Here is a 26,007-nt window from a genome sequence, read left to right on the forward strand (position 1 = left end):
TAAAGTAAGGACATAGTGGCTTCTGTTCATGGTGAACAGTGGTGGATTGCCGAAGTAGGTAATATTGATTGTCAAAACCAAGATGTGCATGTTATATTTTACCACCCACCATGACCAAGATTCTTATCTAAAAAAAGTTGAAAATGATCAAGTCTGGATGCCTGTTAAAAATGTACTGAAGAAGCTGTCTCTCCTGGCATTTACAACAGCAACTGGGCAAACTTTTAACCTAATGCCCAAATTGGGTGAAGTCATTTCTCTGTTGCTCAATGAGCAATGTAGTAAAAACAAATAAGGTGAGAACAAGTTAATGTAATTAGATGGCACTTTTTTTAAGTGATCATAGAATGTGTTTAAATTGTTTAACTGCTACACTTTATCCATTAGTGCTGATATTAAGAAATGTGTTTTTGGCTCATATTGGTACTTTTTTTCCAAACTTCCCATTGAATCTCAAAGTTGAAATTTATACTGAAGTTTGATATTATAAAGGTCTATTAAGTGCGTAATTTTCAGATTTTTATCTAGTTCCCTAACAAAGATATTGCAGGTCAAAGAACAAAAAAATAAAAAAATTGTTTTCTTTTTATAAATAGTTGACTTTTTTAAGTGTAAGCATCTCACCATCGATACTCTATAAAAAGTAACCGTGCTGTGTAGTGTAATAGCACAAAAAATATTAAGGCTGAGAAATTATTCCGTTTTTGGAAAAACACTGTTCATGTTCAAAAAACGAGTTTAATTTGCAACCAATAACTCTGAGCCATTAAAAAAATATTAAGGAATTCATTCAGCTAGGTGATCGTGATTTTAATTTATAGTCCAGTATGTGCTGAACTAAATGCTTTTTATTTGAAAAGTTTGTGGCATGAAACAAAAATGGCCACTGTTTCTAAATAATAACCAATAAATATGTTTTAAAAATATTTTTGAGTTGACCAAACATGAGGGAATTTGGCCAGTGATTATCAATTTTTTCTGAAATGGTCAAGCAATCAGTGCTGCACAACTTGGAAAAGACTGACCCATCAGACTATTTCAGTGGAACAGTAAACACAACTGTATTAATGAAAACCAAAAAATGCATTTATTTCTGAACAACATTGAAACTGGGTTTAGTTCTATGACATTTGTTCTTGTAAATGAACTTGTTTCCATACTAATTTAAAACCAGTGTTCCAGTAAATCAATCAAAAATGATAGCATTTAATTTAATATGCATGGGTGAAGTGTTCCTTTTACATGCATAAAGACTGTGATTGAGACTGCACCATCTGTGAACACTGTATACAGGGCTTCAGGCTTAACTTGATAGCCATACTTTCAGGAAATTGTTCTTGCACTAACCATAGGCTGATTTGCACCCCTGTCCGAGAGTGGGCAGCACAGTTCAACATTTCTCAATTATGCTTTGAATTTAGCTATTTTTCTCAAATTAGAGGCCAGACAAAGAACTTGACAGTTTCCAAATAAATCACTTTTAAATGCAAGTTATTATCATAAAATAATTTATTCGCTTACAAGTGAATTTTTTACCTGTTCCTTTTTTCATATTTCAGTACATGTACTTCTATCTTACAATATAAATTTTTAATAGGAACAAATAGAAAAAGAGATTGCAATTTACAGGAGACAGCATCAAGCAGGTTTAACATCGCCTCCGTCAGGCATTTACTTTAGACGTAACTCCAAAGAGCAAGCAGTTTAATTTAATGTTTCAGTTCACCAGGATTACTATTTCTTCCAGTTTTTCAGAATAGTATGTGCTTTCTGCAGGTTTTCATCTTTCTGAAAATTCATAAATTCTCATTTATTAAATATGTACTAATTCAATGTTAAAGAGTAAAGAAGACAGCAGAAGACTGAAATATACCTTAATGAAACAGTAACGAACAAAGTTTTCAGCCAGGTTCTTGTGTTCATCAGAATAGAATGCAGATGGTGGTATTCCTTGAAGCTTAACATTTTTCGTCATCCATTTGGTGAAACGATAATCCTTATATTTATCAGTTTCATCATTTAAATTGACTTTAGGCTCTGCGATAAAAAAAATCTGAATTATTCTCACTGAACGACTTACATTTCACAAGTTACAGATCAAAGTAGCTGTAGTTAAATACTCTTTATTTTTTTAAAAAAAAAGGAAAGGAAAGGAAAAGAAAAGAAAAGAAAAGAGAGAGAGAGAGAGAGAGAGAGAGAGAGAGAGAGAGACCAACATTGTTCCAAATCACTTTGATATGTTAAATGAGATTTTACTGCACTTTTGTGTGTTCAAATTTATTATGTAACTTTTAAAGAGTATGCTTTGGTAGCTGAATCTGTCTCAGAGAAAGGATAACTTCTATCACTGGCAGTGCTTTGTGAATATGAGTGGATCAAGTAGGAATTTGAACCAGATTCCACACCAACTTGTAGGTCCTCTACATTCAGCTGAGGCAGCGAGGGCCAATCACCTTGAAGAGGAACACGAGCCTAATAAACCATGGCGGTGTTCAAACAAACATTTGAAGTAAGAACTCCTTTAAAATCATCGTCATCATCCAGGTTGGTTTCCCTTAACCTTGGATCTGAGTTTGCTACCACTTGTTTCCCGCCTGTCCCTTCTTCCCCAAAAAAAAGAAGCTAATAGTTCTGAAAGCTATGTATAGTGTCTTTGTGCCTACTCCCCTTCCCCCACCCCATCTTCTTTCAATCTCTCTACTGGCAGTACTTGGAATTTCACTTCCATAATGTAATTACTGATCAGCCATTCTGTCTCACAGAGACTTTTTAACACACAGTTTCTGAGTTAAGGAACAAATTAAATGATAAATGGTGAATTCCAAATGTACCCAGCTGGTGACCACAAGCTTAATGAGTGGTTAAGCTTGCAATTGCACATTGTGAACAAGCTGTAGACCTACACACATCAAAATAAGTTTTGCAAAGTTTTGCATCACCTCAGTTGCGAGAGATCCGGAACCTGTACAGGAATTTAAGACTAGAGATCAACATAAACATCATTTCTGCCCTTTTTATTGCTCATGAAAACCACACATTGCATATAGTACCACCATACAGCAAGACCTTCAGTGGTGGTGGACCAGATTGCCATACACATCGGTACCTCTAATACCCAGTAGCACATCCTCTTGCACTAATGCATGCCTGTATTCATCGTGGCATACTATCCACAAGTTCATCAAGGCACTGTTGGTACAGATCGTCCCACTCCTCAACGGCGATTCAACGTAGATCCCTCAGAGCGGTTGGTGGGTCACATCATCCATAAACAGCCCTTTTCAATTTATTCCAGGCATGTTCGACAGGGTTCATGTCTGGAGAACATGCTGGCCACTCTAGTCTAGCGATGTCATTATCCTGGAGGAACTCATTCATAAGATGCACATGATGAGGGTGCGAATTGTCATCTGTGAAGAAGAATGCCTTGCCAATAGGCCGCTGATATGGCTGCATTATCAGTCATAGGATGGCATCCACTTATTGTACAGCCATTATTGCGCCTTCCATAGCCACCTGCGGCATACGTCAGCCCCACATAATACCACTCCAAAACAGCATGGAACCTCCACCTTGCTGCACTCGCTGGACAGTGTGTCTAAGGTGTACAGCCTGATGGGGTTACCTCCAAACAGGTCTCCAACAATTGTCTGGTTGAAGGCATATGTGACAATCATCGGTTAAGAGAACATGATGCCAATCCTTAGCTATCCATTCCGCATGTTGTTAGGCCAATCTGTACCGCACTGCATGGTGTCGTAGTTGCAAAGCTGGACCTCGCCATGGACGTCTAGAGTGAAGTTGCGCATCATGCAGCCTATTGCGCACAGTTTGAGTCATAACACGACGTCCTGTAGCTGCACGAAAAGTATTATTCAACATGGTGGTGTTGCTGTCAGGGTTCCTGTACAAATTCAGTCACATGATGGTGCCACCTGGGGATGTCAAACACAGAGCACTGGCCTGTTTGAGCTGCCTTTATACTTCAGATTACTTCATAAAATCTCTTGCAGAGCCATGACCTGTAATTGTCTTAAATGACTCTTCTGCTTTGGTATTGAATCTACCAAATCTGTGTAAGAAAGTGTTAAAGAATTCTCTTCTTTCTCCAGTTACTCCCCTACTTGCCACAAGATAATAGGATATTACCTTTTATAAAAGGTGTCCTGAAGGAATGATCAATGTTCAGGGATATGACAGGGATGCTCATGTGAAACAAGAATCATCATACGGACATACACCCTATTGCAGATGGTTTCCATCATAGAATACAGTTAATATACACATGTTTTGTCCTAGTGGTGCACACAAATACATGTCTTACCCTAATCACTGGGTTGGGCTTGATAGTACAGTTAACTAGTCACCAAGATCACCAGACCTTACACCATTAGATTTTTGTTTATGGGGTTAAATGAAATCTAAGGTGTACAAACAAAAGGTGAATATGCGAGATGAACTGCCCGGTCACATCCTGGATGCTTCTGACTTCATTAGGAAGTGTGCAGTGGCACTCTGACAAGCAACACGTGTTCTCCAAAAATTGTACAGATGCAATGAAGTTGATGGTGGGATATTCAGACATTTATTGTGAGCTGCACAACCGCTGTAATGTGACGCATACGATGATGCCTAGAGATGAATGTGTTAAAAGCATGTATTTTTCAATTGATACTTTGTAAAATGCATATTGTAATGTTTACTAACTGTTTTACTTATGTAAACTTGACAATGTACTGAATAATACAGAAAATAAATAACAATTTACATTAAATATGTTCTATCTCACAAACTACTCAGTATAGGGCATACAGCCATATATATATATATATATATATATATATATATATATATATATATATATATATATATATATATATCCTGAGACACATTGAATAAACATGACACCATCCTACAACTCATACTCCCTGTCTCAACATACAAATTCACAGCTGTGGCATTTTGGTCCATATGACAAGCCATGTCATTGCCTAGAATTACTATATCAGCTAAGTAATTTATTACTGCTTGATATTTCCATTATCCTGCAACATATTATTCACATAGCTTCCAAATCCCATATGTACACTAACAAACTTTGGTTAAGACCACAACTGCAGTCCTAGTTATGGAAATATGTATTGGTCACTTGCTCACATTACAATGAACTACTACTGATCTACTGATGCACATCATTCAGTACCAATGAGGGTTGACCAACAAAGACTGAGACAGATTTTTTTTCCATAGATATTTCTTACTCCTTTCCATTTTTAGATGATCTTTTTTAAAGTACTACCCTTCCACTTGAATGCACTTTTCATAGTGTCTCTGTCAGCTCTTGACTACATGGTGTAGGCCATTCTTTGTCAGGTCCTTGAAAATCATCTTACTTTTCTTGAGCAATACTTCAGAGTTCTCAAATCAAATGCCCTGATGTTTTCCTTTAGTGATGAGAATAAAAAGCAAAAATCACTGGGTGCAACATCAGTCCTATAAGGCAGATGCGGTACACAAATAATGTCGACTAAGCCAGAAACTGCCGGACTTAACTTCCGACATGAGGCCCCGCATTGGCATTATGAAGTTGCGACCCACTGATGAGGAAGTGCTTGTCATTTGCTTGCAATGTGCTTTCTTGGGTTAGCTAACATGTATGTATAGTATGCTGCTGTAACCATAGTTTGGGGGAGGATTAGTGAGTATTTGATATGAGTTGTCGGCTTTGAGCAGTGACATAGGAAATATGTGACAAATGCCATAAACAATATGGTGACCATAATATGATTTTATTGGCAATTTTTCAGACAGACTAAGCTACAGAGCAGTCTTATCACATTCGTAGGCTTCGCCAACTAAAGGCTAACATGACAGCAGCATTAACATTATGTCGCTGGTCAAAGCCGATGACTCATCTAAAACATTCCTCTTGACCCAATCATTCCATGATAGTAACAAAACTGATCATCATCACTTTTCCTGCAGATAGAACAATTTTCACCTTTTTTGGTGTTGGAAAAACCGGCGATTTCCAAACACTGTGTTGTCTCATTTTCCTTCAGGATCATAATGATGCAGCCAAGACTTATCACCAGTGAGAAATCTATTACAAAACATATCCCCTCCATCAACTAAGAGACGCAGCACCTCACGGCTTGTATGAGAACGGAAAAGATACAGGACTCAGGAGGTTCGTTCACGTAAAGTATCACAACCGAGTGCAACCATTTTCAAATAGTCTCTACTGCGCATGAGCAGCTTTGTGATAGTTCGACCATCAGAACCCTTTGGCTTTAGTCAAACTGCTCAAACACAAATTTGGCATGTTTCGTTGTCTGACCACCTGTACCCCTAATTGACACCTCTGCTCTATTCGCATTGCTCAAATGTTTCTGAACTAAATAATAAAACAGTGCACTGGGTACGTATTTTTTTCATGCTTAGCACTATGCATTTCGAAAATTTATTCTTACTGCCAAGTGAAAATATATACATAAGTATTTTATATGTTGTTTGTTTGTGTGTTGTGCATCTCTAGCACTGTATTGTGTCGTCTTTTTGATGTTAAGGCACTGTATTGTGACTGACTCCTACATTATGCAGAAAAGCACACGCGCATACACACAGAAATTTCACAAACAGTATGAGTGATGGTTTGCATGTGTCTGGTTTTCTGCACAATCGAGAAGGCACAGCATGTTATAACCATAAAAAGACAGCTACGGTGCAAGACAGCAACACAAAAAATATTTAAGTAAATATTTGATCATCACAAAGAGAAATTTTTGAAATGCATCATGCGAAGCATGGAAAAACATGTAAGTGGTGCAATGTTTCATTACCGTATTTAAAGAATAAAATTTCCAAAAACATCAATTATGATGAATGAAATTAAGTCAAATGTTTTAGCTTCCCACTTGTGGTCAAAACTTCTTGGAGAAGCACTGATACAAAACGTAGATGAGTACGTGACAAGCAAGGTCGTAAGAGATGGAAAAGATCCACCGTGGTACAACAACCGAGTTAGAAAACTGCTGCGGAAGCAAAGGGAACTTCACAGCAAACATAAACATAGCCACAGCCTTGCAGAAAAACAAAAATTACGTTAAGCGAAATGTAGTGTGAGGAGGGCTAAGCGAGAGGTGTTCAATGGATTCGAAAGTAAAGCTCTATGTACTGACTTGGCAGAAAATCCTAAGAAATTTTGGTCTTATGTCACAGCGGTAGGTAGGTGGATCAAAACAAAATATCCAGACTCATGTCTTTTTCCAAAGCTGTTTCACAGAGGGAGACTGCACTGTAGTTCTGTCTCTAGATTGTCGCACAGATGACAAAATGGTAGATATCGAGATAGATGACAGAGGGATAGAGAAACAAAATCAATCAAATGAGGAAAGGCCACTGGACCTGATGGGATACCAATTCGATTATACACTGAGTATGCGAAGGAACTTGCCCCCCTTCTTGCAGCGGTGTACCGTAGGTCTCCAGAAGAGCGTAGCGTTCCAAAGGATTGGAAAAGGGCACAGGTCATCCCCGTTTTCAAGAATGGGCATCGAACAGATGTGCAGAACTATAGACCTATATCTCTAACATCAATTAGTTGTAGAATTTTGGAACACATATTATGTTCGAGTATAATGACCTTTCTGGAGACTAGAAATCTACTCTGTAGGAATCGGCATGGGTTTCGAAAAAGACAGTCGTGTGAAACCCAGCTTGCGCTATTCGTCAACGAGAGTCGGAAGACCATAGATACGGGTTCCCAGGTTGATGCCGTGTTTCTTGACTTCCACAAGGCGTTTGATATAGTTCTCCCACAGTCGTTTAATGAACAAAGTAAGAGTATATGGACTATCAGACCAATTGTGCAATTGGATTGAAGAGTTCCTAGATAACAGAACACAGCATGTCATTCTAATGAAGAGAGGTCTTCTGAAGTAAGAGTGATTTCAAGAGTGCCACAGGGGAGTGTCGTAGGACCGTTGCTATTCACAATATACATAAGTGACCTTGTGGATGACATTGGAAGTTCACTGAGGCTTTTTGCAGATGATGCTGTGGTATATCGAGAGGTTGTAGCAATGGAAAATTGTACTGAAATGCAGGAGGATCTGCAGCGAACTGACACATGGTGCAGGGAATGGCAATTGAATCTCAATGTAGACAAATGTAATGTGCTGCGAATACATAGATAGAAAGATCCCTTATCATTTGGCTACAATATAGCAGGTCAGCAACTGGAAGCAGTTAATTCCATAAATTATCTGGGAGTACGCATTAGGAGTGATTTAAAATGGAATGATCATATAAAGTTGATCGTCGGTAAAGCAGATGCCAGACTGAGATTCATTGGAAGAATCCTAAGGAAATGCAATCCGAAAACAAAGGAAGTTGGTTACAGTACACTTGTTCACCCACTGCCTGAACAGTTTAAACCCCAGTGGAAGACTCTGCAGGAGAGATGCTCAAGAGCTCGGTATGGGCTTTTGTTGAAGTTTTGAGAACACACCTTCACTGAGGAGTCAAGCAGTATATTGCTCCCTCCTACGTATATCTCGCGAAGAGACCATGAGAATAAAGTCAGAGAGATTAGAGCCCACACAGAGGCATACCGACAATCCTCCTTTCCACGAACAATACGAGACTGGAATAGAGGGAGAACGGATAGCAGTACTCAAGGTACTCTCCGCCACACACCGTCAGGTAGCTTGCGAAGTATGCATGTGGATGTATATGTAGATGTAGATATAGATATCTGAAGACATTCTTAATTATTCCCAACACCAATTTACTCATCAACGTCCTGTTTTCTTTTATATTTTTTGATTATATGTGAATGATTAAAAAATTTGTTCAGCTTGTCTCATAGATTTTGGTAACACAAATTTTGTTGCTGACTGACAACACAGTGCAGATAATTAGTACCAATGTTAATAGACAACAATGTAGTAAATGCCCAAACATAACAAATATCAGAAATTACCCAATTTGAAGACAAATTATCATCGGTTTAGTTTGTAGGGAGGGGCCACAATGTACTTACTGGTTAAGAATCTGGCATGCAACACCTCCCCTCTAAAGTGAACCAACTTAATGTGCATGTGTCATTTATAACATTGAGTATAGTATGTGACCGCCAGTTATCAGCTCTTGTTATCGGATCCTTGTACAGAAGAGTGAAAATTTATTCATTTTGAAAGCAACATTAACAGAGAATAGTGAGATCCTTCTGCTTTTGATACCCCAGGCTTTATATATAGAATGCATTTCAACAGAAAAATCCCTCAAGAGAATAATATCACATTAGCCACAACTCAGCTCAGCTTTCACCCAGTCACAAACCATACGGATTGCAAGAATGCCTGTGTCGAATGCATCCACACGGTCTGCAACTGTATCTTGAATGAACCTAGGGTTTTACGCTATCCCCACCATGCCATCCCAGGTCTAATCGAGCAAGCAATGAAAAATCAGAATTGGAATGCCAATGGGAAAGCGCTGTTTCACCCGCGAGCATGTAAACTGTGGGGAAATTCAATTCGATCAGGAATATTGTGGGGATCGGCATTATGTGGGTAATATGTATGCATTTTAATATTTTACTATTTATTAATACAGCACAGCTGTAACATCGATAATTTGATGGTTGCTGAGTTTGTTGCTGGTGTTGATTCTCATGATTTTTAAGATCTTTAAGCTGAGAATGAGTTTCATGGAGATTTCAAGCAATCTTGTATAAACGGGGTAGATAAATGCTCTTTTATACACAGATATTACTTGAGTGAAACTGAACATAACAATGGCTGAGTGCATGCACAGAGCAAAGCATTGTTCCCCTTCCACATTCTGTTTGCTGGGCAATACTCTCTCGCTACTCTTCAGCTCACAGAGCAAGCATTCAAACATATTCGACTGCTTATGTTTTATTTTCATTCCTTGGGAAATAAGAGCAATTTTGTGCAAAAATGGATAAATGTTTGCTAAAAGTTGTAGATAAAAACGAAGAAACTAATCCTAAGGTCGGTTACTAACTAAATTTGTTTGTATTCTTTAAAACACCTCACATATAACTTGTTCACTTTTTAATGTTACCTGTGGTTATATTCCAATCTAAAGTTATCGGCAGTAGTCCAGAGGTTTTCCTGCTACTTTCAAACTCCTGCCACTCTTTACCACATATTGTTGTGTGATAGTACATTAGTAATTAATGCAGTGAAAGGTTTATTGTTGTTGTTGTTGGTGGTGTTGGTTTTCTGGGCATTGCAAATGCACATGATACATGATAGTGAAGAAAATGTTCATAGCACAGTATCACCAACATCTTGAACACCTCAAAGGTGTGTAATTCGACTGTAAAGGTTTAATAAATAAATTAACTATCATACCTATCTTACTCATTGAATATTTGTTTCAGAATTGGCTTTATCATTTTCTATGTTGCAAACAAGCACCATTTGTGAACATGACTGCCTTTGTACAGAATGCTTCCATAAAACCTTCCTAGTTCTTACTTCTGTGGATTACACAAATTTCTACAATCACAAGGCTCTTACAAATAAGGTTGGACAACAACAATCTTGCTCTCCCATTGGCTGGCTGCTATGGCATCAGCACGGAACTGTATGTTCTAGCAGATGTGACAGCCTATGCATTTACGCGGAGTTTTTGACAAAGGACTTCGTTTCTGTAAGATTACTTTGAAATGTTAAGTGCTTTTCTGCTGCTAAAATGTTACTATTAAATCATCTATATCATATTCGAATGTAACTTTATGACTCACTCATCAGTAATATACCAGATCACTATCTATTCTGGTATCTTTTAAAATGATAATGTTCGGCCTTTGTCACCGTATTTGAACAGTGGAACAGTTGGAATCATAGGTACTTAGGTTTAACTTAATGCCACAAGTTCCTTTTTAGATGCTCATGTTTTCATTCTCACTTTATAAGCCCTTGGCAACTGTTCGAAGACGATCTAGTTAATTAGCACTACACTGTGTGCTGAGGAAATTATACTGCTTATTTCCGATGTTGCAGAAAAATGGTTTGAGATAACTGTTTACGATTAAAACTATTAGCTTTTCACATGTGGTGAAAACTGTCTGAACACATGTTACTACTCTAGAACTCAGCACAGATCAACTGAAAAATATGAGCATCATAAAATCAACTGGTCATAGTCAATTAGATGTAATTACACTTGAATACCAACTGTTACATTGAAATAAGTTCAGCAGAAGACTTTGACATACACTATGTGATCAGAAGTATCCAGACACCTGGCTGAAAATGACTTACAAGTTCGTGGCACCCTCCATTGGTAATGCTGGAATTCAATATGGTGTTGGCCCACCCTTAGCATTGATGACAGCTTCCACTCTCCCAGGCATACGTTCAGTCAGGTGCTGGAAGGTCATTTGGGGAATGGCAGCCCATTCTTCATGGAGTGCTGTACTGAGGAGAGGTATCGACATCGGTCGGCGAGGCCTGGCATGAAGTCGGCATTCCAAAACATCCCAAAGGTGTTCTATAGGATTCAGGTCTGGACTCTGCAGGCCAGTCCATTAGAGGAATGTTATTGTCATGTAACCACTCTGCCACAAGTTGTGCATTATGAACAGGTGCTTGATCGTGTTGAAAGGTGCAATCGCCATCCCCAAATTGCTCTTCAACGGTGGGAAGCAAGAAGGTGCTTAAACACATCAATGTAGGCCTGTGCTGTGATAGTTCCATGCAAAACAACAAGGGGTGCAAGGGCCCCCTCCATGAAAAACATGACCACACCATAACACCACCACCTTTGAATTTTACTGTTGGCACTACACACACTGGTAGATGACATTCACCGGGCGTTCGCCATACCCACATCCTGCCATCGGATCGCCACATTGTGAACCGTGATTTGTCACTTCACACAATGTTTCTCCACTGTTGAATCGCCCAGCGTTTCTGCTCCTTACACCAAGTGAGGCATCATTTGGCATTTACTGGTGTGATGTGTGGCTCACGAACTGCTGCTCGACAATGAAATTCAAGTTTTCTCACCTTTTGCCTAACTGTCATAGTACTTGCAGGGAATCCTGATGCAGTTTGGAATTCCTGTGTGATAGTCTGGATAGATGTTTTCCTATTACACATTACAACCCTCTTCAACTGTCGGCGGTTTCTGTCAGTCAACAGACAAGGTCGGCCTGTACGCTTTTATGCTGTACGTGTCCCTTCATGTTTCCCCTTCACTATCACAGTGGACCTAGGGTTGTTTAGGAGTGTGAAAATATTGTGTACAGTCATATGACACAAATGACACCTTATCACCGGAACACGTTCGAAGTCCACGAGTTCCACGGAGTGCCTCATTCTGCTCTCTCACAATGTCTAATGACTACTGAGGTCACTGATATGGAGTACTTGGCAGTAGGTGGCAGCACAATGCACTTAATATGAAAAATATATGTTTTTGGGGGTGTCTGGATACTTTTGATCACATAGTGTAGTTGAAAACTACGCTTCACAAGGAACAATGCTGGTTCGTATACTGTTTTTTTCTTGTCGGTAAACCTGCACATCCACTATGTTAAATGAGAAAAAGTTGGCCATAGTCAGTTGTATAGATGAGATAATACTGAGAAATGTTGAGAACTATAGTTCAAACATGCTATTACAGTAAATATACAGCTTTCAATCTAGTTGCAACATGAATCAGAACTCCTGCACACATTTTGTCTGTTACTAATTTTTTCAGCTCTTCACTAATGCGAAGATAAACGTCAGTTTCTCGCTTATTGACAGTGAGCTACTCTGCTTTTTGCTTTTTTTCTTTCTCCGACAGCTTGCGCAAATTGATGAATGTTTGCATTTTGATGCAATATTTATTATTTCTCAATGATTCGTGGGGAAGTTCTATACGTATTATACATGAGTTCTTAAAGATACTCCTAATAAACCATTGCATTTATGTAGTATCTGGACAAACATTAATTCAAATTTGCTCACCATTTCAAACCACATTTTTGAGGAAAAAAGGAACATTATGGTTTTGCGTCACATCAAACACACACATTTCTGATGGTATAAGCATTACTGCCAGGCAAAACTTGGAGGTTGCCACTACATCGCATACCTCTCATCATGATCCGGTTGACAGAGTTTCCAGTCACACAATGCAACACCAACTAATACATATTTCTGAAACGAATAAATGAAAACAAAGAAACTGCCATGTATGTTCTAAAAACAGAAAAAGGAGAACAGCAAACAATGTGCAAGCCTTGTGGAGTTGTGTTACATCTTTGAGACCGTTTTGCTGTGTATCATTTGAAAGAAAAATACTAGGTACCAAAGACACTGCAAATAAACAAATATATGAAGCAAACAAATTTTGTATTTATTTACGTCTGTATATTTTCAAAATTTCATGAAAATAGGGGAACAGGGTTGAGAACTTATGAGAACTAACGATGAGATTAGTAAAACTTAACAATCTATAATCTCCCAATAATGTCAAGAATGGCCGGTGACAAGCCAAGTACTCCAAATTAGTGCTGCTGGCACCAAACGAATAAATTTGTACGAGATGTGCAGACGGCAAAGCATTAATAGAGGCTCGATGATACATGTGTATATACTAGCACATGCTCTGATTCAACCTATTGCACCATGAACAACTGTTAATTCGCTTGAATTCTGCCTGCAATATCTTGTGTAATGTGTAGTACCACAGTATAAACCAGCAGAAAAATGGTCCTGTTGGAGCACAAAAAGGTAAATTTGTTGCTACTGGAAAGAGTCTGACAGGATCACGGAAAATTTTGGCATGCAAACATATTCACTCTTTTAACACAAAGCATTCTAAAGTCAGTCTCTCTGGAGTGAAGGCTGCATCCCCAGCATCTCCTTCTCATTGCTACTGACTATGTCTCTCTCTCACTGTCTCATTTTTTCCCACCCATTTACAGTATATCCCACTGACTCTGTCTCCTCTATCACTTACACTGTCTTCTTTTGTCTTTCTATGCCACTGCCACTGTCTCCACCATACCCGGGCAGCTCAAAAATGGTTGGGGGTGGCGGAACTTTTCCCCTGTACCCACAAGTTTAAAATTTCTCCAAGACTGTGTATGATGTCCACTGACCTCCTGTTCTCATTTCCTCTATCTCCACTCTCTTTTCCTTTCAGTGCTTCTATCTCCTGGCATCTCTCTTTTTCTTTAACTACCACTGCCTCTCACTGACCATGAACATTTCATCTCTCTCTTTGGCCACTCACTGACGATGAATATTTCATCTCTCATTGGCTCCCACTGCTATGGTCTTCATCTATCTATCTCTCTCACACTGGCAGTTTCTCTCTCCCAACACCACTGCCCCCCCCCCCCCCCCCCCCTCCGCCCTGCCCCCCCCCCCTCTCTCTCTCTCTCTCTCTCTCTCTCTCTCTCTCTCTCTCTCTCTCTCTCTCTCTCTCTCTCACACACAGACACACACACTGTCTCCTCTCCTTTCCACTGTTGCTGTCTCTCTGCTATTCTCTTTTAGCACAAAGAAGTGTGAAAATGTTTACATGCCAAATTTTTTTGAGTTTGACAGAGCACTGAAAGACCTGAGTGGAAACAAGGCCCTGGAAGTAGACAACATTCCATTAGAACTACTGACAGCCTTGGGAGAGCCAGTCCTGACAAAACTCTACCATCTGGTGAGCAAGATGTATGAGACATCTACATCTACATCCATACTCCGCAAGCCACCTGACTGTGTGTGGCGGAGGGTACCTAGAGTACATCTATCGTTTCTCCCTTTTATTCCAGTCTCATATTGTTTGTGGAAAGAAGGATTGTCGGTATGCCTCTGTGTGGGCTCCAATATCTCTGATTTTATCCTCATGGTCTCTTCACGAGATACACGTAGGAGGGAGCAATATACTGCTTGACTCCTCGGTAAAGGTATGTTCTCGAAACTTTAACAAAAGCCCATACCGAGCTACTGAGCGTCTCTCTTGCAGAGTCTTCCACTCGAGTTTATCTATCATTTCCATAATGCTTTCGCAATTACTAAATGATCCTGTAATGAAGCGCACTGCTCTCTGTTGGATCTTCTCTATCTCTTCTATCAACCGTATCTGGTACAGATCCCACACTGCTGAGCAGTATTCAAGCTGTGGGCGAACAAGTGTACTGTAACCTGCTTCCTTTGTTTTCGGATTGCATTTCCTTAGGATTCTTCCAATGAATCTCAGTCTGGCATCTGCTTTACTGATGATCAACTTTATATGATCATTCCATTTTAAACCACTCCTAATGCGTACTCCCAGATAATTTATGGAATTAACTGCTTCCAGTTGCTGACCTGCTATATTGTAGCTAAATGATAAGGGATCTTTCTATCTATGTATTCGCAGCACATTACACTTGTCTACATTGAAATTCAATTGCCATTCCCTGCACCATGTGTCAGTTCGCTGCAGATCCTCCTGCATTTCAGTACAATTTTCCATTGTTACAACCTCTTGATATACCACAGCATCATCTGCAAAAAGCCTCAGTGAACGTCCAATGTCATCCACAAGGTCATTTATGTATATTGTGAATAGCAACGGACCTACGACACTCCCCTGTGACACTCTTGAAATTACTCTTACTTCGGAAGACCTCTCTTCATTGAGAATGACATGCTGTGTTCTGTTATCTAGGAACTCTTCAATCCAATCACACAATTGGTCTGATAGTCCTTATACTCTTACTTTGTTCATTACACAACTGTGGGGGACTATATCGAACGCCTTGCGGAAGTCAAGAAACACAGCATCTACCTAGGAACCCGTATCTATGGCCTTCTGAGTCTCGTTGACGAATAGCGTGAGCTGAGTTTCACACGACCGTCTTTTTCAAAACCCATGCCGATTTCTACAAAGTAGATTTCTAGTCTCCAGAAAAGTCATTATACTCGAACATAATATGTGTTCCAAAATTCTACAACTGATTGATGTTAGAGATATAGGTCTATAGTTCTGCACATCTGTTCGATGTCCCTTCTTGAAAACGGGGGTGACTTGTGCCCTTTTCCAATCCTTTGGAACGCTACGCTCTTCTAGAGACCTATGGTACACCGCTGCAAGCAGGGGTAAAGTTCCTTCGCTTACTCTGTATAAAATTGAAGTGGTTTCCCATCAGGTCCAGTGGCCTTTCCTCTTTTGAGTGATTTTAATTGTTTCTCTATCCCTCTGTCGTCTATTTCAATAATACCCTCAGATTTCAAAAAGAATATAATAATTCCAATCCCAAAGAAAGCAAGTGTTGACAGATGTGAGAATTACCGAACTATCAGTTTAATAAGCCACGGCTGCAATATACTAACATGAATTCTTTACAGACAAATGGTAAAACTGGTAGAAGCCGACCTCGAGGAAGATCAGTTTGGATTCCGTAGAAATGTTGGAGGACATGAGGCAATACTGACCTTACGACTTTTCCTAGAAGAAAGATTAAGGAAAGGCAAACCTACACTTCCAGTATTTGTAGACTTAGAGAAAGATTTTGACAATGTTAACTGGAACACTATCTTTCAAATTCTAAAGGTGGCGGAGGTAAAATACAGGGAGCGAAAGGCTATTTACAATTTGTACAGAAACCAGATGGCAGTTATAAGAGTCGAGGGGCATCAAAGGGAAGCAGTGGTTGGGAAGGGAGTGAGACAGGGTGGTAGCCTCTCCCCGATGTTATTCAATCTTTATATTGAGCAAGCAGTAAAGGAAACAAAAGCAAAGTTCGGGGGTATTAAAATCCATGGAGAAGAAATAACAACTTGTCAGAGACAGCTCAGGACTTGGAAGAGCAGTAGAACGGAATGGACAGTGTCTTCAAAGGAGGATTTAAGATTAACATCAACAAAAGCAAAACGAGGATAATGGAATGTAGTTGAATGAAGTCGGCTGATGCTGAGGGAAATAGATTAGGAAATGAGACACTTAAAGTGGTAAGGGAGTTTTGCTATTTGGGGAGCAAAATAACTGATGATGGTCGAGGATATAAAATGTAGACTGGCAATGGCAAGGAAAGGGTTTCTGAAGAAGAGAAATTTGTTAACATCAAGTATAGATTAAGTGTTAGGAAGTCGTTTTTAAAAGTATTTGTATGGAGTGTAGCCATGTATGGAAGCGAAACATGGGACGATAAATAGTTTGGACAAGAAGAGAATAGAAGTTTTCTAAATGTGGTGCTACAGAAGAATGCTGAAGATTAGATGGGTATACCACATAACTAATAAGGAGGTATTGAACAGAATGGGGGGGGGGGGGGGGGGAAGGAGTTTGTGGCACAACTTGACGAGAAGAAGGGATCAGTTGGTATGGCATATTCTGAGGCATCAAGGGATCACAAATTTAGTATGGGAGGGCAGCGTGGAGGGTAAGGATCGTAGAGGGAGCCCAAGAGATGAATACACTAAGCAGATTCAGAAGGATGTTGCTTGCAGTAAGTACTGGGAGATGAAGACGCTCGCACAGGATAGAGTAGCATGGAGAGCTGCATCAAACCTATCCCAGGACTGAAGACAACAACAACAACAACAACAACAATATGGGAATACAATCCTCTGGTAAACTCGTGAATGGCTATAGTATGAAATTTAATATTTCTTTTCTTAAAGAGATTAATGTTCTGTTAGTCATGAGAACAACCAAGATGGAACAACTGTCATCTTACATTTACCAGTAATTATTTAGCAGAACTAACACCTTGATTAAAATATATATTTAGCTTCTCCTGAATATATAGCAAATGTGTTTTAGCTATGTGTATGCTGTTACTTTAGACTGGTGTCAGATTTGTCATACAGCGAGTTAAACCAAAACTTAATGTAAACTTCTCACAAAGGAATTTTGCACCTCCTGCATATCTTCAAATGAGTGAGTAAAATCTTAACTTCAAGGAGAGCACAGAATAAAGAATTAGCCCTGTAAAACTAACAGACATAATTTTATTTTAAAATAAAATCAAAACAATACGCAAATTAGAGGCAATCTGTTCAAAGTGCAAATCTATGAAATTAAAATCTGCTGCCGAGTTACATTCAGTACTAAATTGCTCTCTCTACCAGCCTCCAGTGCATTGTAACAAGATTAGATACCCCTTAGAATGCTGTCCACAGGGTGGCTGATACACCGCTCCTTGAAACTGTCCCAATCTGACTGTGGCCCTCTCGATGTCATACAGCTTTCCTCCAAAAATGTACTGCTAGTTTCAATTGGTCTTAGCATGCTCAGCTGAGTTTATGTCAGCAAGCCATTCCATTAAGCTGATTCCTGCCTATTGGAGGAAGATGATGATGACACAGGCACAGTACGCTCACACATTGTCGTTCCAAAGACAAATCCAACGCAGAGATGTTGACTGTAGAGCTTGACAATAAGTTAGGGGACACTTTTCCCAGTATCACACAGCCCTCAAATTACCTTCAATAGCTATGAGAAGCACCCTGAATTTGTACGTAATATTGACCCAAAACTTGAAAGACCCATTCAGCAGACAACTTCCCATGCTAATACTCTTATGGCAGTACAGTGACAATGTGTGTATGGTCTAAGCTTGAAATGGTACAGCGAAGAATGTTGATAGACTGAACACAGTACTTAAGCCACTTTGTTCCATTCACATTTGGAGAGAGTGCTTTGCTGAACTGCACTCAGAATGTAGGTTTACTTTTACTTCCGCTACCTATGTGGTTGTACATAGCAATTTCCTGTGGTCAAAATCATATTGAAGAAGGAAGTTTCCAATAAAAAACAACTATGAAAGTCATAAGGGTGATACAACACATTTTTTTCAGCAATTAATGTTTGCACAAAACCAAATTTAATTTACCCAAGGGCGACCAGTCAGCAATCATGAAGTATCCTCCTTCTGGAATAGTTGGATTCATACCAACTTCAGACAGGAACTTTGCCATATAGTCTCTCTTTGCTACAAGCTCAGCAGCAAGACTTTCAAAGTAACACTCAGGTGATCCCATTCGTTCAATTTCTATTTCAAATCCTTTTGCTACTGCTTCCTAAACATGCAAAGAAAAGGAAAAAAAAGATGTGAGAAAAACAATTTTAGAGCAAACTATGGATAACAAGGTAGCAATTTAAGTTGCTACATATGCTGTTATCAGTCACAATTGAATATTTACAGAGGAAAATACGAAGGTCATAAAATTAAAAAGCATATGCTTCTGCCTCCATCACAAAATTTATGTCTTTACTTTCCAAGGATAGTTTGACTGTATTAACATCAATGAGAAAGCACAGTACTGAAAAATCAACAGATTTCAGAACATATACAATGAAGCAGCACCATAGTTCTGAGTCCACATTAAACAGTATGTCCCCCTATAAATGGCTTGGTAAGGCATTTCAAAGGGCAGAGGTAGGCAGGGACATATCACCTCAAATAGGACCATGCCTGTGGTGTCCAAATGAACTTCTGGGTTGATGGCAGCTTTGTGTACACAACAAAGAACTGTTACTGTGACATTAAGCAGTGTGACCCTCCATATCAGATGTGACAACGAACAGAACATTCACATTTGTCATTAATTACTGAAATTGGGTACTCAAGAAAAATGCTGATATTGTTCAGTGCAAATATTTAAGGACTGATAACAGACCACAAGTTAAAAATGTGTAAAATGAACTGTAACACCTCAAAAAGTGCAAATCATTTCATTAAATCTACTTCTACCAGAGTCATTGACATGATAATGAAAACTTCTCGCTGAAATATGAACAATGGTACTAGAGCATTGACCACTAGATAGGAACACACACACAACCACATGCACAAATGCATTCTTCCTTTTTACCATGCCATGTGTGAATTACAATTAGTTATTTTAAATATTACCTGCAGTGGTGTTGAGCAAGTGTATACACTGTTCTGATGGACTGCTTGGAGATTTTTCATAAGTGGGGCTGGACCATATGCCCATCCAATTTTCCAGCCAGTAACACTAAAAGTTTTTCCAGCTGAACCAATAGTAATTGTTCGTTCCCACATACCCGGAAGTGATGCTGCAAAAAGTACATATGAATAATAATACATTATTAAAACCAACAAAAAATATGTAAATTAATGGATTGCATTTAGAGTAATATTTTTCAAAGTATAACATTTCAGGAAAAATTTCTTCTCTTGAATTTTATCATCTATTTTGTGAACAATGAGCTCCAAAACATTTTCCCCTATTTAACTACACTTCACCAGCATCAGGAACAGATGTGTAAAGTCATTAACCGCTGGGCACAGAAGACTATTATTCAAACACGAAATAGAATCAATCATTTAAGCTACACAAGAAAGTCTACAGTTTGAAACAATGGAATTCTCATTTATCAAACAATGGAAACTCCTGGTACGAATATCAACAATGTAGGAAAAGACAGATTGCTAATTACAATAAAGAAGACACATCAAGTTGCAGACAGGCACAATTAAAAGACACTTACATAAAGCTTTCAGTCACAGCGTTCATCAGTAAAAAGACACACACACACACACACACACACACACACACACACAAAAGCAAGCACACTTCACGCACACATGGCCACCAACTCCGAGATGCTGGTGTTGGTGGTCGTGTGTGTATGAGGTGTGCTTGCTTGTGTGTGTGAATGGTGGGTTTGTCTCATTTTACTGATGAAGGCTGTGACTGAAAGCTTTATGTAAGCGTCTTTTAATTGTGCCTATCTGCAACTTGATGTGTCTTCTTTAGGGCAATTAGCAATCTTTTCTTCCTATATTGTTGAAGTCTCATTTATGATACACTCATTAGGGATGGAACACTAGGTCAAATGGGAAAAGAAATGGGTTTGTGGCTTTGTTAAAGAAACCATTCTGACTATAGGCATGGTTAGATGTCTTCCACAACAATGAGATACTAAAGCACAAATATAGCTTATACTCCTGATTCTGAAAACAATCGATGTTATGCAAGCATGCCAAAATCGTGTTATTCCAACATGTTGTAAAATGTTAAGGAACCAGATGATAATAGTAAGAGCTATCTTTGGACATAGTGTCTAGACTTCTGTGGCATTCAATTTGAGCACAACTGCCAGCAAACTGAAGTAAGGCCTTAACAAAGCTACATGACAAAGTTACCCAAGTATACAATACACATGCCACAGTGGTTCTTTCACAATGTCAGTCACTGACTGTTTTGTGGAATATCATCATCTTTAAGACCATTCACTTCTGTAAGCACTGATTTATGGATACAATTCATCAGTCCTCAGGGAAGACAATGAACAGACAACACAAGTGATATTAAAATGTTAAGACAATTAAGAAACTTTTTCTAAGATTAATTTAGTCTCCTGTCACGAGAAGCAATGTCTCTGCAGTAGCCACCAGAAAGATCACGGGAGGTGCGCATTGGCATGATGCGCCACGGACGGTAGTTGCCGCAAGTAGAGTCCTGTCCAGCAGAGGGCACGCGAGAATTTGGCCGCGACCTCTGCTTGCAGAACAACAACAACAACAACAACAACAACAACTCAGGCAGCATGGGCCGTGCCCATTCAGTTCACATTGAGCATGCCTAGGACACAGTTCCTGGTCTATGCTAAGTCGTCATTTTATGTGCACGAAGAATTCTTAGCAAGTCAACTCAGTGCATGTCATAGTTACAGGAAATGAATTATGTGTAGCACTCGGCCATGGTTTTTTCACCCCGTCATATCATCATTCTCATGGATCTATCCCAAGTTCTGTTGGATGCAAATATTATGAAATGTCAAAAAGGATTCACCTATCTTCTGAGACAGATGTGATGTTCGAATGACTCTGTGAGACTGCCAGAAAAACACACATACAATAAGTTGCTATTTTGTTGTATATTCTTCATTTATTTGTAATCAACGTGGAATGTAGTTTTTCAGTGAAGTGAATACAACCTTTTGGAATGGAATAGCTTGCGACAAACATCTAGGTAAGGTTTTTGATACTGAACTATTGCAGTGCAGTGATGTAGCATGTCCACATGCTGACCTTGCAAACTGTTCCATTCCATTCTGGTTTAATCACTTCATTAAAATTCAACGAACTGTTCACACAAAAATATTAATAATTTTATGTTATGAGCAAGTGAATCTTCATCTCTACACTAAAGAACAGTTTTAAAGCATAAAGAAAACTGAACACTGTACCAATTCGTATATGTTTATTTGGTTTGTAGACAAGCCACTCATAAACTTCATCAGAAATGCATAAAACATTCCATTTCTTGCACAGTTGGGCAATAAGTTCCAGTTCTCTCTGATTGAAGACCTTTCCAACAGGGTTATTAGGAGTGTTTAATATTATTGCTTTAGTTTTGCTATTGAACAGGCCCTCCAGTTCTTTTTCATCCAGCACCCAATCAGAGGAGCTGACTGTACCCTCAGCTTTTTTCTGAAGTGGAAAGAAAAGACAGAAAGAAAATGAATAAATAAAATATACTGAACTGGTATCAATGTTACTGGAAATTCATATTTTGGCAAATGACACACAACACATACTATAAATCACTTAAAAGCATTTTAAAAGTAATCATCAGTAACAAATACATATATTATGTAAATACAGGACCAGCTCTAGGGTAGGGGGCTTGGGAGTTGGGGGAGTGAACTGTGCCACCATCCAGTGTGGTAGGTTTTTAGGGGCGGCTAAATCTTAAATTTTAGTATGGTGCCTAAAGGACAAATTAAACAAGGCAATGAAAGTTTTTTATAGATGAAGACGTGTGAGGATAATTTGAAAACCGAAATCATTCACAAAATGTGTTGTCTTACTGGAAACCATCTACAATACTGTAAAACAAATGACAAACAAAAAAGGAAGGAAGACTGAGTTTAATGTCCCATCAAAAGACAAAGAAAGTGCTGGAGTTGGTCACCTCGGTTGTGTCTTTCAATAAAGCAAAGATTTCTGCTGGGAGTGTTGGCAACTCTATTTCTACCATGTGCCTGTACAACAGTTGAAACGTACCTACATCCACTGGAAAGCTATTACAGAAGCGAAGAAATTCGTAACATGGAAATAAAGATAGATGTCAGCATATGATAGCCTACAAATTTTTTAAATATCTATGCAAGTACTGCCAAGAAAAACATCTTGTAATAAAGAGAAAAAGAATAAGTGAAATAAGCACTGCCCATCATATGCCTTAGTCTTTTGAATCCAGACATTGGAGTAAGGGGAATTTATGCAAGGAAAGACGTATGACATCCTTCCTCCACCACTTCCTCCCCTTTGAATATGTCATTAATGACATTTACATTGCTGTTCTTCTTGTAGATGTTAATATTTAAGACATTGCGGAAAAAACCTGTCAAACTTTATATTGGAGCTGAAGCAACTAAAATGCATTGCATGAACTGTTTATCCAGTTCTACATCTACATCTATACTCTGCAAACCACCGTGAAATGCATGGCAGAGGGTACATCCCATTGTACCAGTTATCAGGATTTCTTCCCATTCCATTCACTTATGGAGTGCAGGAAAAATAATTGTTTAGATGCCTCTGTGCATACTGCAATTATTCTGATCTTATCCTCACAGTCCCTATGTTAGTGACATAGAGGGGGTTGTAATATATTCCTAGAGTCATCATTTAAAGCCGTGTCTTGAAACTTCGTTAGTAAACTTTTCAATACAATTTATGTCTATCTTCAGGAATTTGCCACCTCACTTTCTTCAGCATCCCTGTGAAGCTCTCCCACAATTCAAACAAACCTGTGACCATTTGTGCTGTCCTCCTCTGTATACATTCAGTATCCCCTGTTAGTCCTATTCAGCACAGGTCCCGCACCCTTGAGCAATATTTTAGAACCAGTCATACAAGTGGTTTGTAAGCAATCTCCTTTGTAGACTGACTGCACTTCACAAATATTCTATGAACAAACTGAAGTCTACCACCTGCTTTACTCACAACTGAGCCTATGCGGTCATTTAATTTCATATCCTTGCGAAGTGCTACACTCAGGTATTTATACGAGTTAGCCAGTTCCAACTGTGACTCATTGATATTACAGTCATAAAATAGTATTTTTTTTGGTTTGTTTTGTGATGTGCACAGTTTTACATTTTTTAATATTTAAAGCAAGTTGCCAATCTTTGCACCACTTCGAAATCTTATCAAGACATGACTGAATATTTATGCAGCTTCTTTCCGACAGTCCTTCATTATAGATAACCGCACCAAATGCAAAAAGGCTGAGATTACTATTAATATTGTCTGCAAGGTCATCAATATACATCACAAACAGCAAGGGTACTGTCACACTTCTCTGAGGCACACCCAAGATAACATGCTGTGCCCTTCCTACCAAAAGTCCTCAATCCCACCAAAAATTTCACTTGATATCCCATATGATTATACTTTTGACAATAGGGGTAGGTGTAGTACTGAGTAAAATGCTTTTCAGAAATTAAGAAATACTGCTTGTACCTAACAGCCTTGATCCAAAGCTTTATACACGTCATTTAAAAAAGTGCAAGCTGGGTTTCACGTGATCAATATTTTCAGAATCTATGGTGGTTGCCATGAAGGAGGTCATTCTGTTCAAGATACCTCCTTATGTTTGACCTTAGAATATGTTAATATGTTCTACAATTCAGAACAAATCAATGTCAAGGATATCGGACTGTAGTTTTGGGGATCATTTCTGGTACCCTTCTTGTAGATGGGTGTGACCTGTACTTTTTCCAAGAATTTGGCATGGTTTTTTGTTAGAGGGATCTATGACTAATTAAAGTTACAAGAGGGCGCTAACTCATCCGCAAATTCAATATAGAATCTGAGAGAGATTCCATTGTCCTCTGGAGCTTTGTTTAATTTTAATGATTTCAGCTGTTTCTCAACACCACTGAGACTAATACTTATTTCACTCAGCTTCTTAGTGATACATGGATTAAATTGTGCCAATTCTCCTGGATTTTACATTGTGAATGAGTGTATAAAAAAAGTTAAGCATTTCAGCTTTTGTTTTGCTACCTTCAATTTCAATTCCTACCTCATTAGCTAGGGACTGGACACTTAACTACCGTGCTACTAACAGCTTTTACACATGACCAGAATTTCTTTGGGTTTTGTGAAAGATCATTTGACAATTTCTGTTATGGTAGTCATTGATGACTTTACAAATTGTTCTCTTCACTTTCGAACACATTTCATTCAGCATCTACCTATAGCCCTATGCTTTGTTGTTCTGCTAAACAACATTGTTGGAATGCAGACCATGTTAGCTGCAACAGGCAGAAGATGTGCTTTGTTGGTGCTGCACATTTTAGTGATTTTGTCTGAGATAGACTCATCATGTAGTGTACTTCAGCATTCCAGTGTAGAAGTTGGCACAGAAACAGCTAACTGAAAGAGCCATGTAATTCAAACATTTATGCAACAGTCTTTGTTCTTTCGGAAGTTTTTATACAGTAATTGTATATCAAGGAGGACGTCTCCCATTACGAACTGTTTTACTGGGTCACCTGGCGGGCGAGGGGGGGGGGGGGGGGGTTGCATTCCTCTGAATCTCACACTGATAGTTCTGGATTTCCAATAGCTATAGTTACCTGGATTGGATGGAGAGTTGCCTAATCCAAAATACCCTTGTGTGCACCCCATACACTCTCAGCTACCTGAGTAGCAGCCTCTGATGTGTAGGGCACACCTGACCCATTCAGGCGGACCTTCTCAACCCTATGGAGCACATTCAGGAAGTCGCAGCCTAGCTTGTCATGGAAACTTCTTAGTCTTAGGTTCAGTCCTTCCACTCAGCCCACAAACTAAGGGCCACTATCACACCTGGGGACGATGCTGCAAATTGTAAGCTTTGTTGAAATTCTACATACAAGGATGGTCTTCTCAACCTTGTCTTCCAGTTGCTTGAATGACCCAAGTATGACCTCAGAGCCCAGGCAACAGACATAATTTGTTCCAACATGTGCCACAATCTGCTGTTCGTTGCGCCCTGTTCCCTCAATGGTAGC

The 26,007-nt window shown here is 39.0% G+C and overlaps 1 protein-coding gene across 6 annotated transcripts in view; it reads right to left on the reverse strand.

Moving 5' to 3' along the window:
• Nucleotides 1–1,491: 1,491 nt before the first annotated feature.
• Nucleotides 1,492–26,007, reverse strand: part of LOC126299105 (kynurenine aminotransferase) — a 45,933-nt gene continuing 21,417 nt past the window's right edge. For all 6 annotated transcript variants that reach the window (XM_049990781.1, XM_049990778.1, XM_049990780.1 and 3 more), the window contains exons 5-9: nt 22,186–22,429; nt 19,880–20,046; nt 18,857–19,043; nt 1,874–2,037; nt 1,492–1,788 (exon numbers count right to left, since the gene is read on the reverse strand). In XM_049990781.1, the coding sequence (XP_049846738.1) occupies nt 1,735–1,788; nt 1,874–2,037; nt 18,857–19,043; nt 19,880–20,046; nt 22,186–22,429 (816 nt within the window). In that variant the 3' untranslated portion in view covers nt 1,492–1,734. The remainder of the gene's footprint in view (nt 1,789–1,873; nt 2,038–18,856; nt 19,044–19,879; nt 20,047–22,185; nt 22,430–26,007) is intronic.

Source organism: Schistocerca gregaria, chromosome X (genome assembly GCF_023897955.1).
Source record: "Schistocerca gregaria isolate iqSchGreg1 chromosome X, iqSchGreg1.2, whole genome shotgun sequence".
Lineage (NCBI taxonomy): Eukaryota > Metazoa > Arthropoda > Insecta > Orthoptera > Acrididae > Schistocerca > Schistocerca gregaria.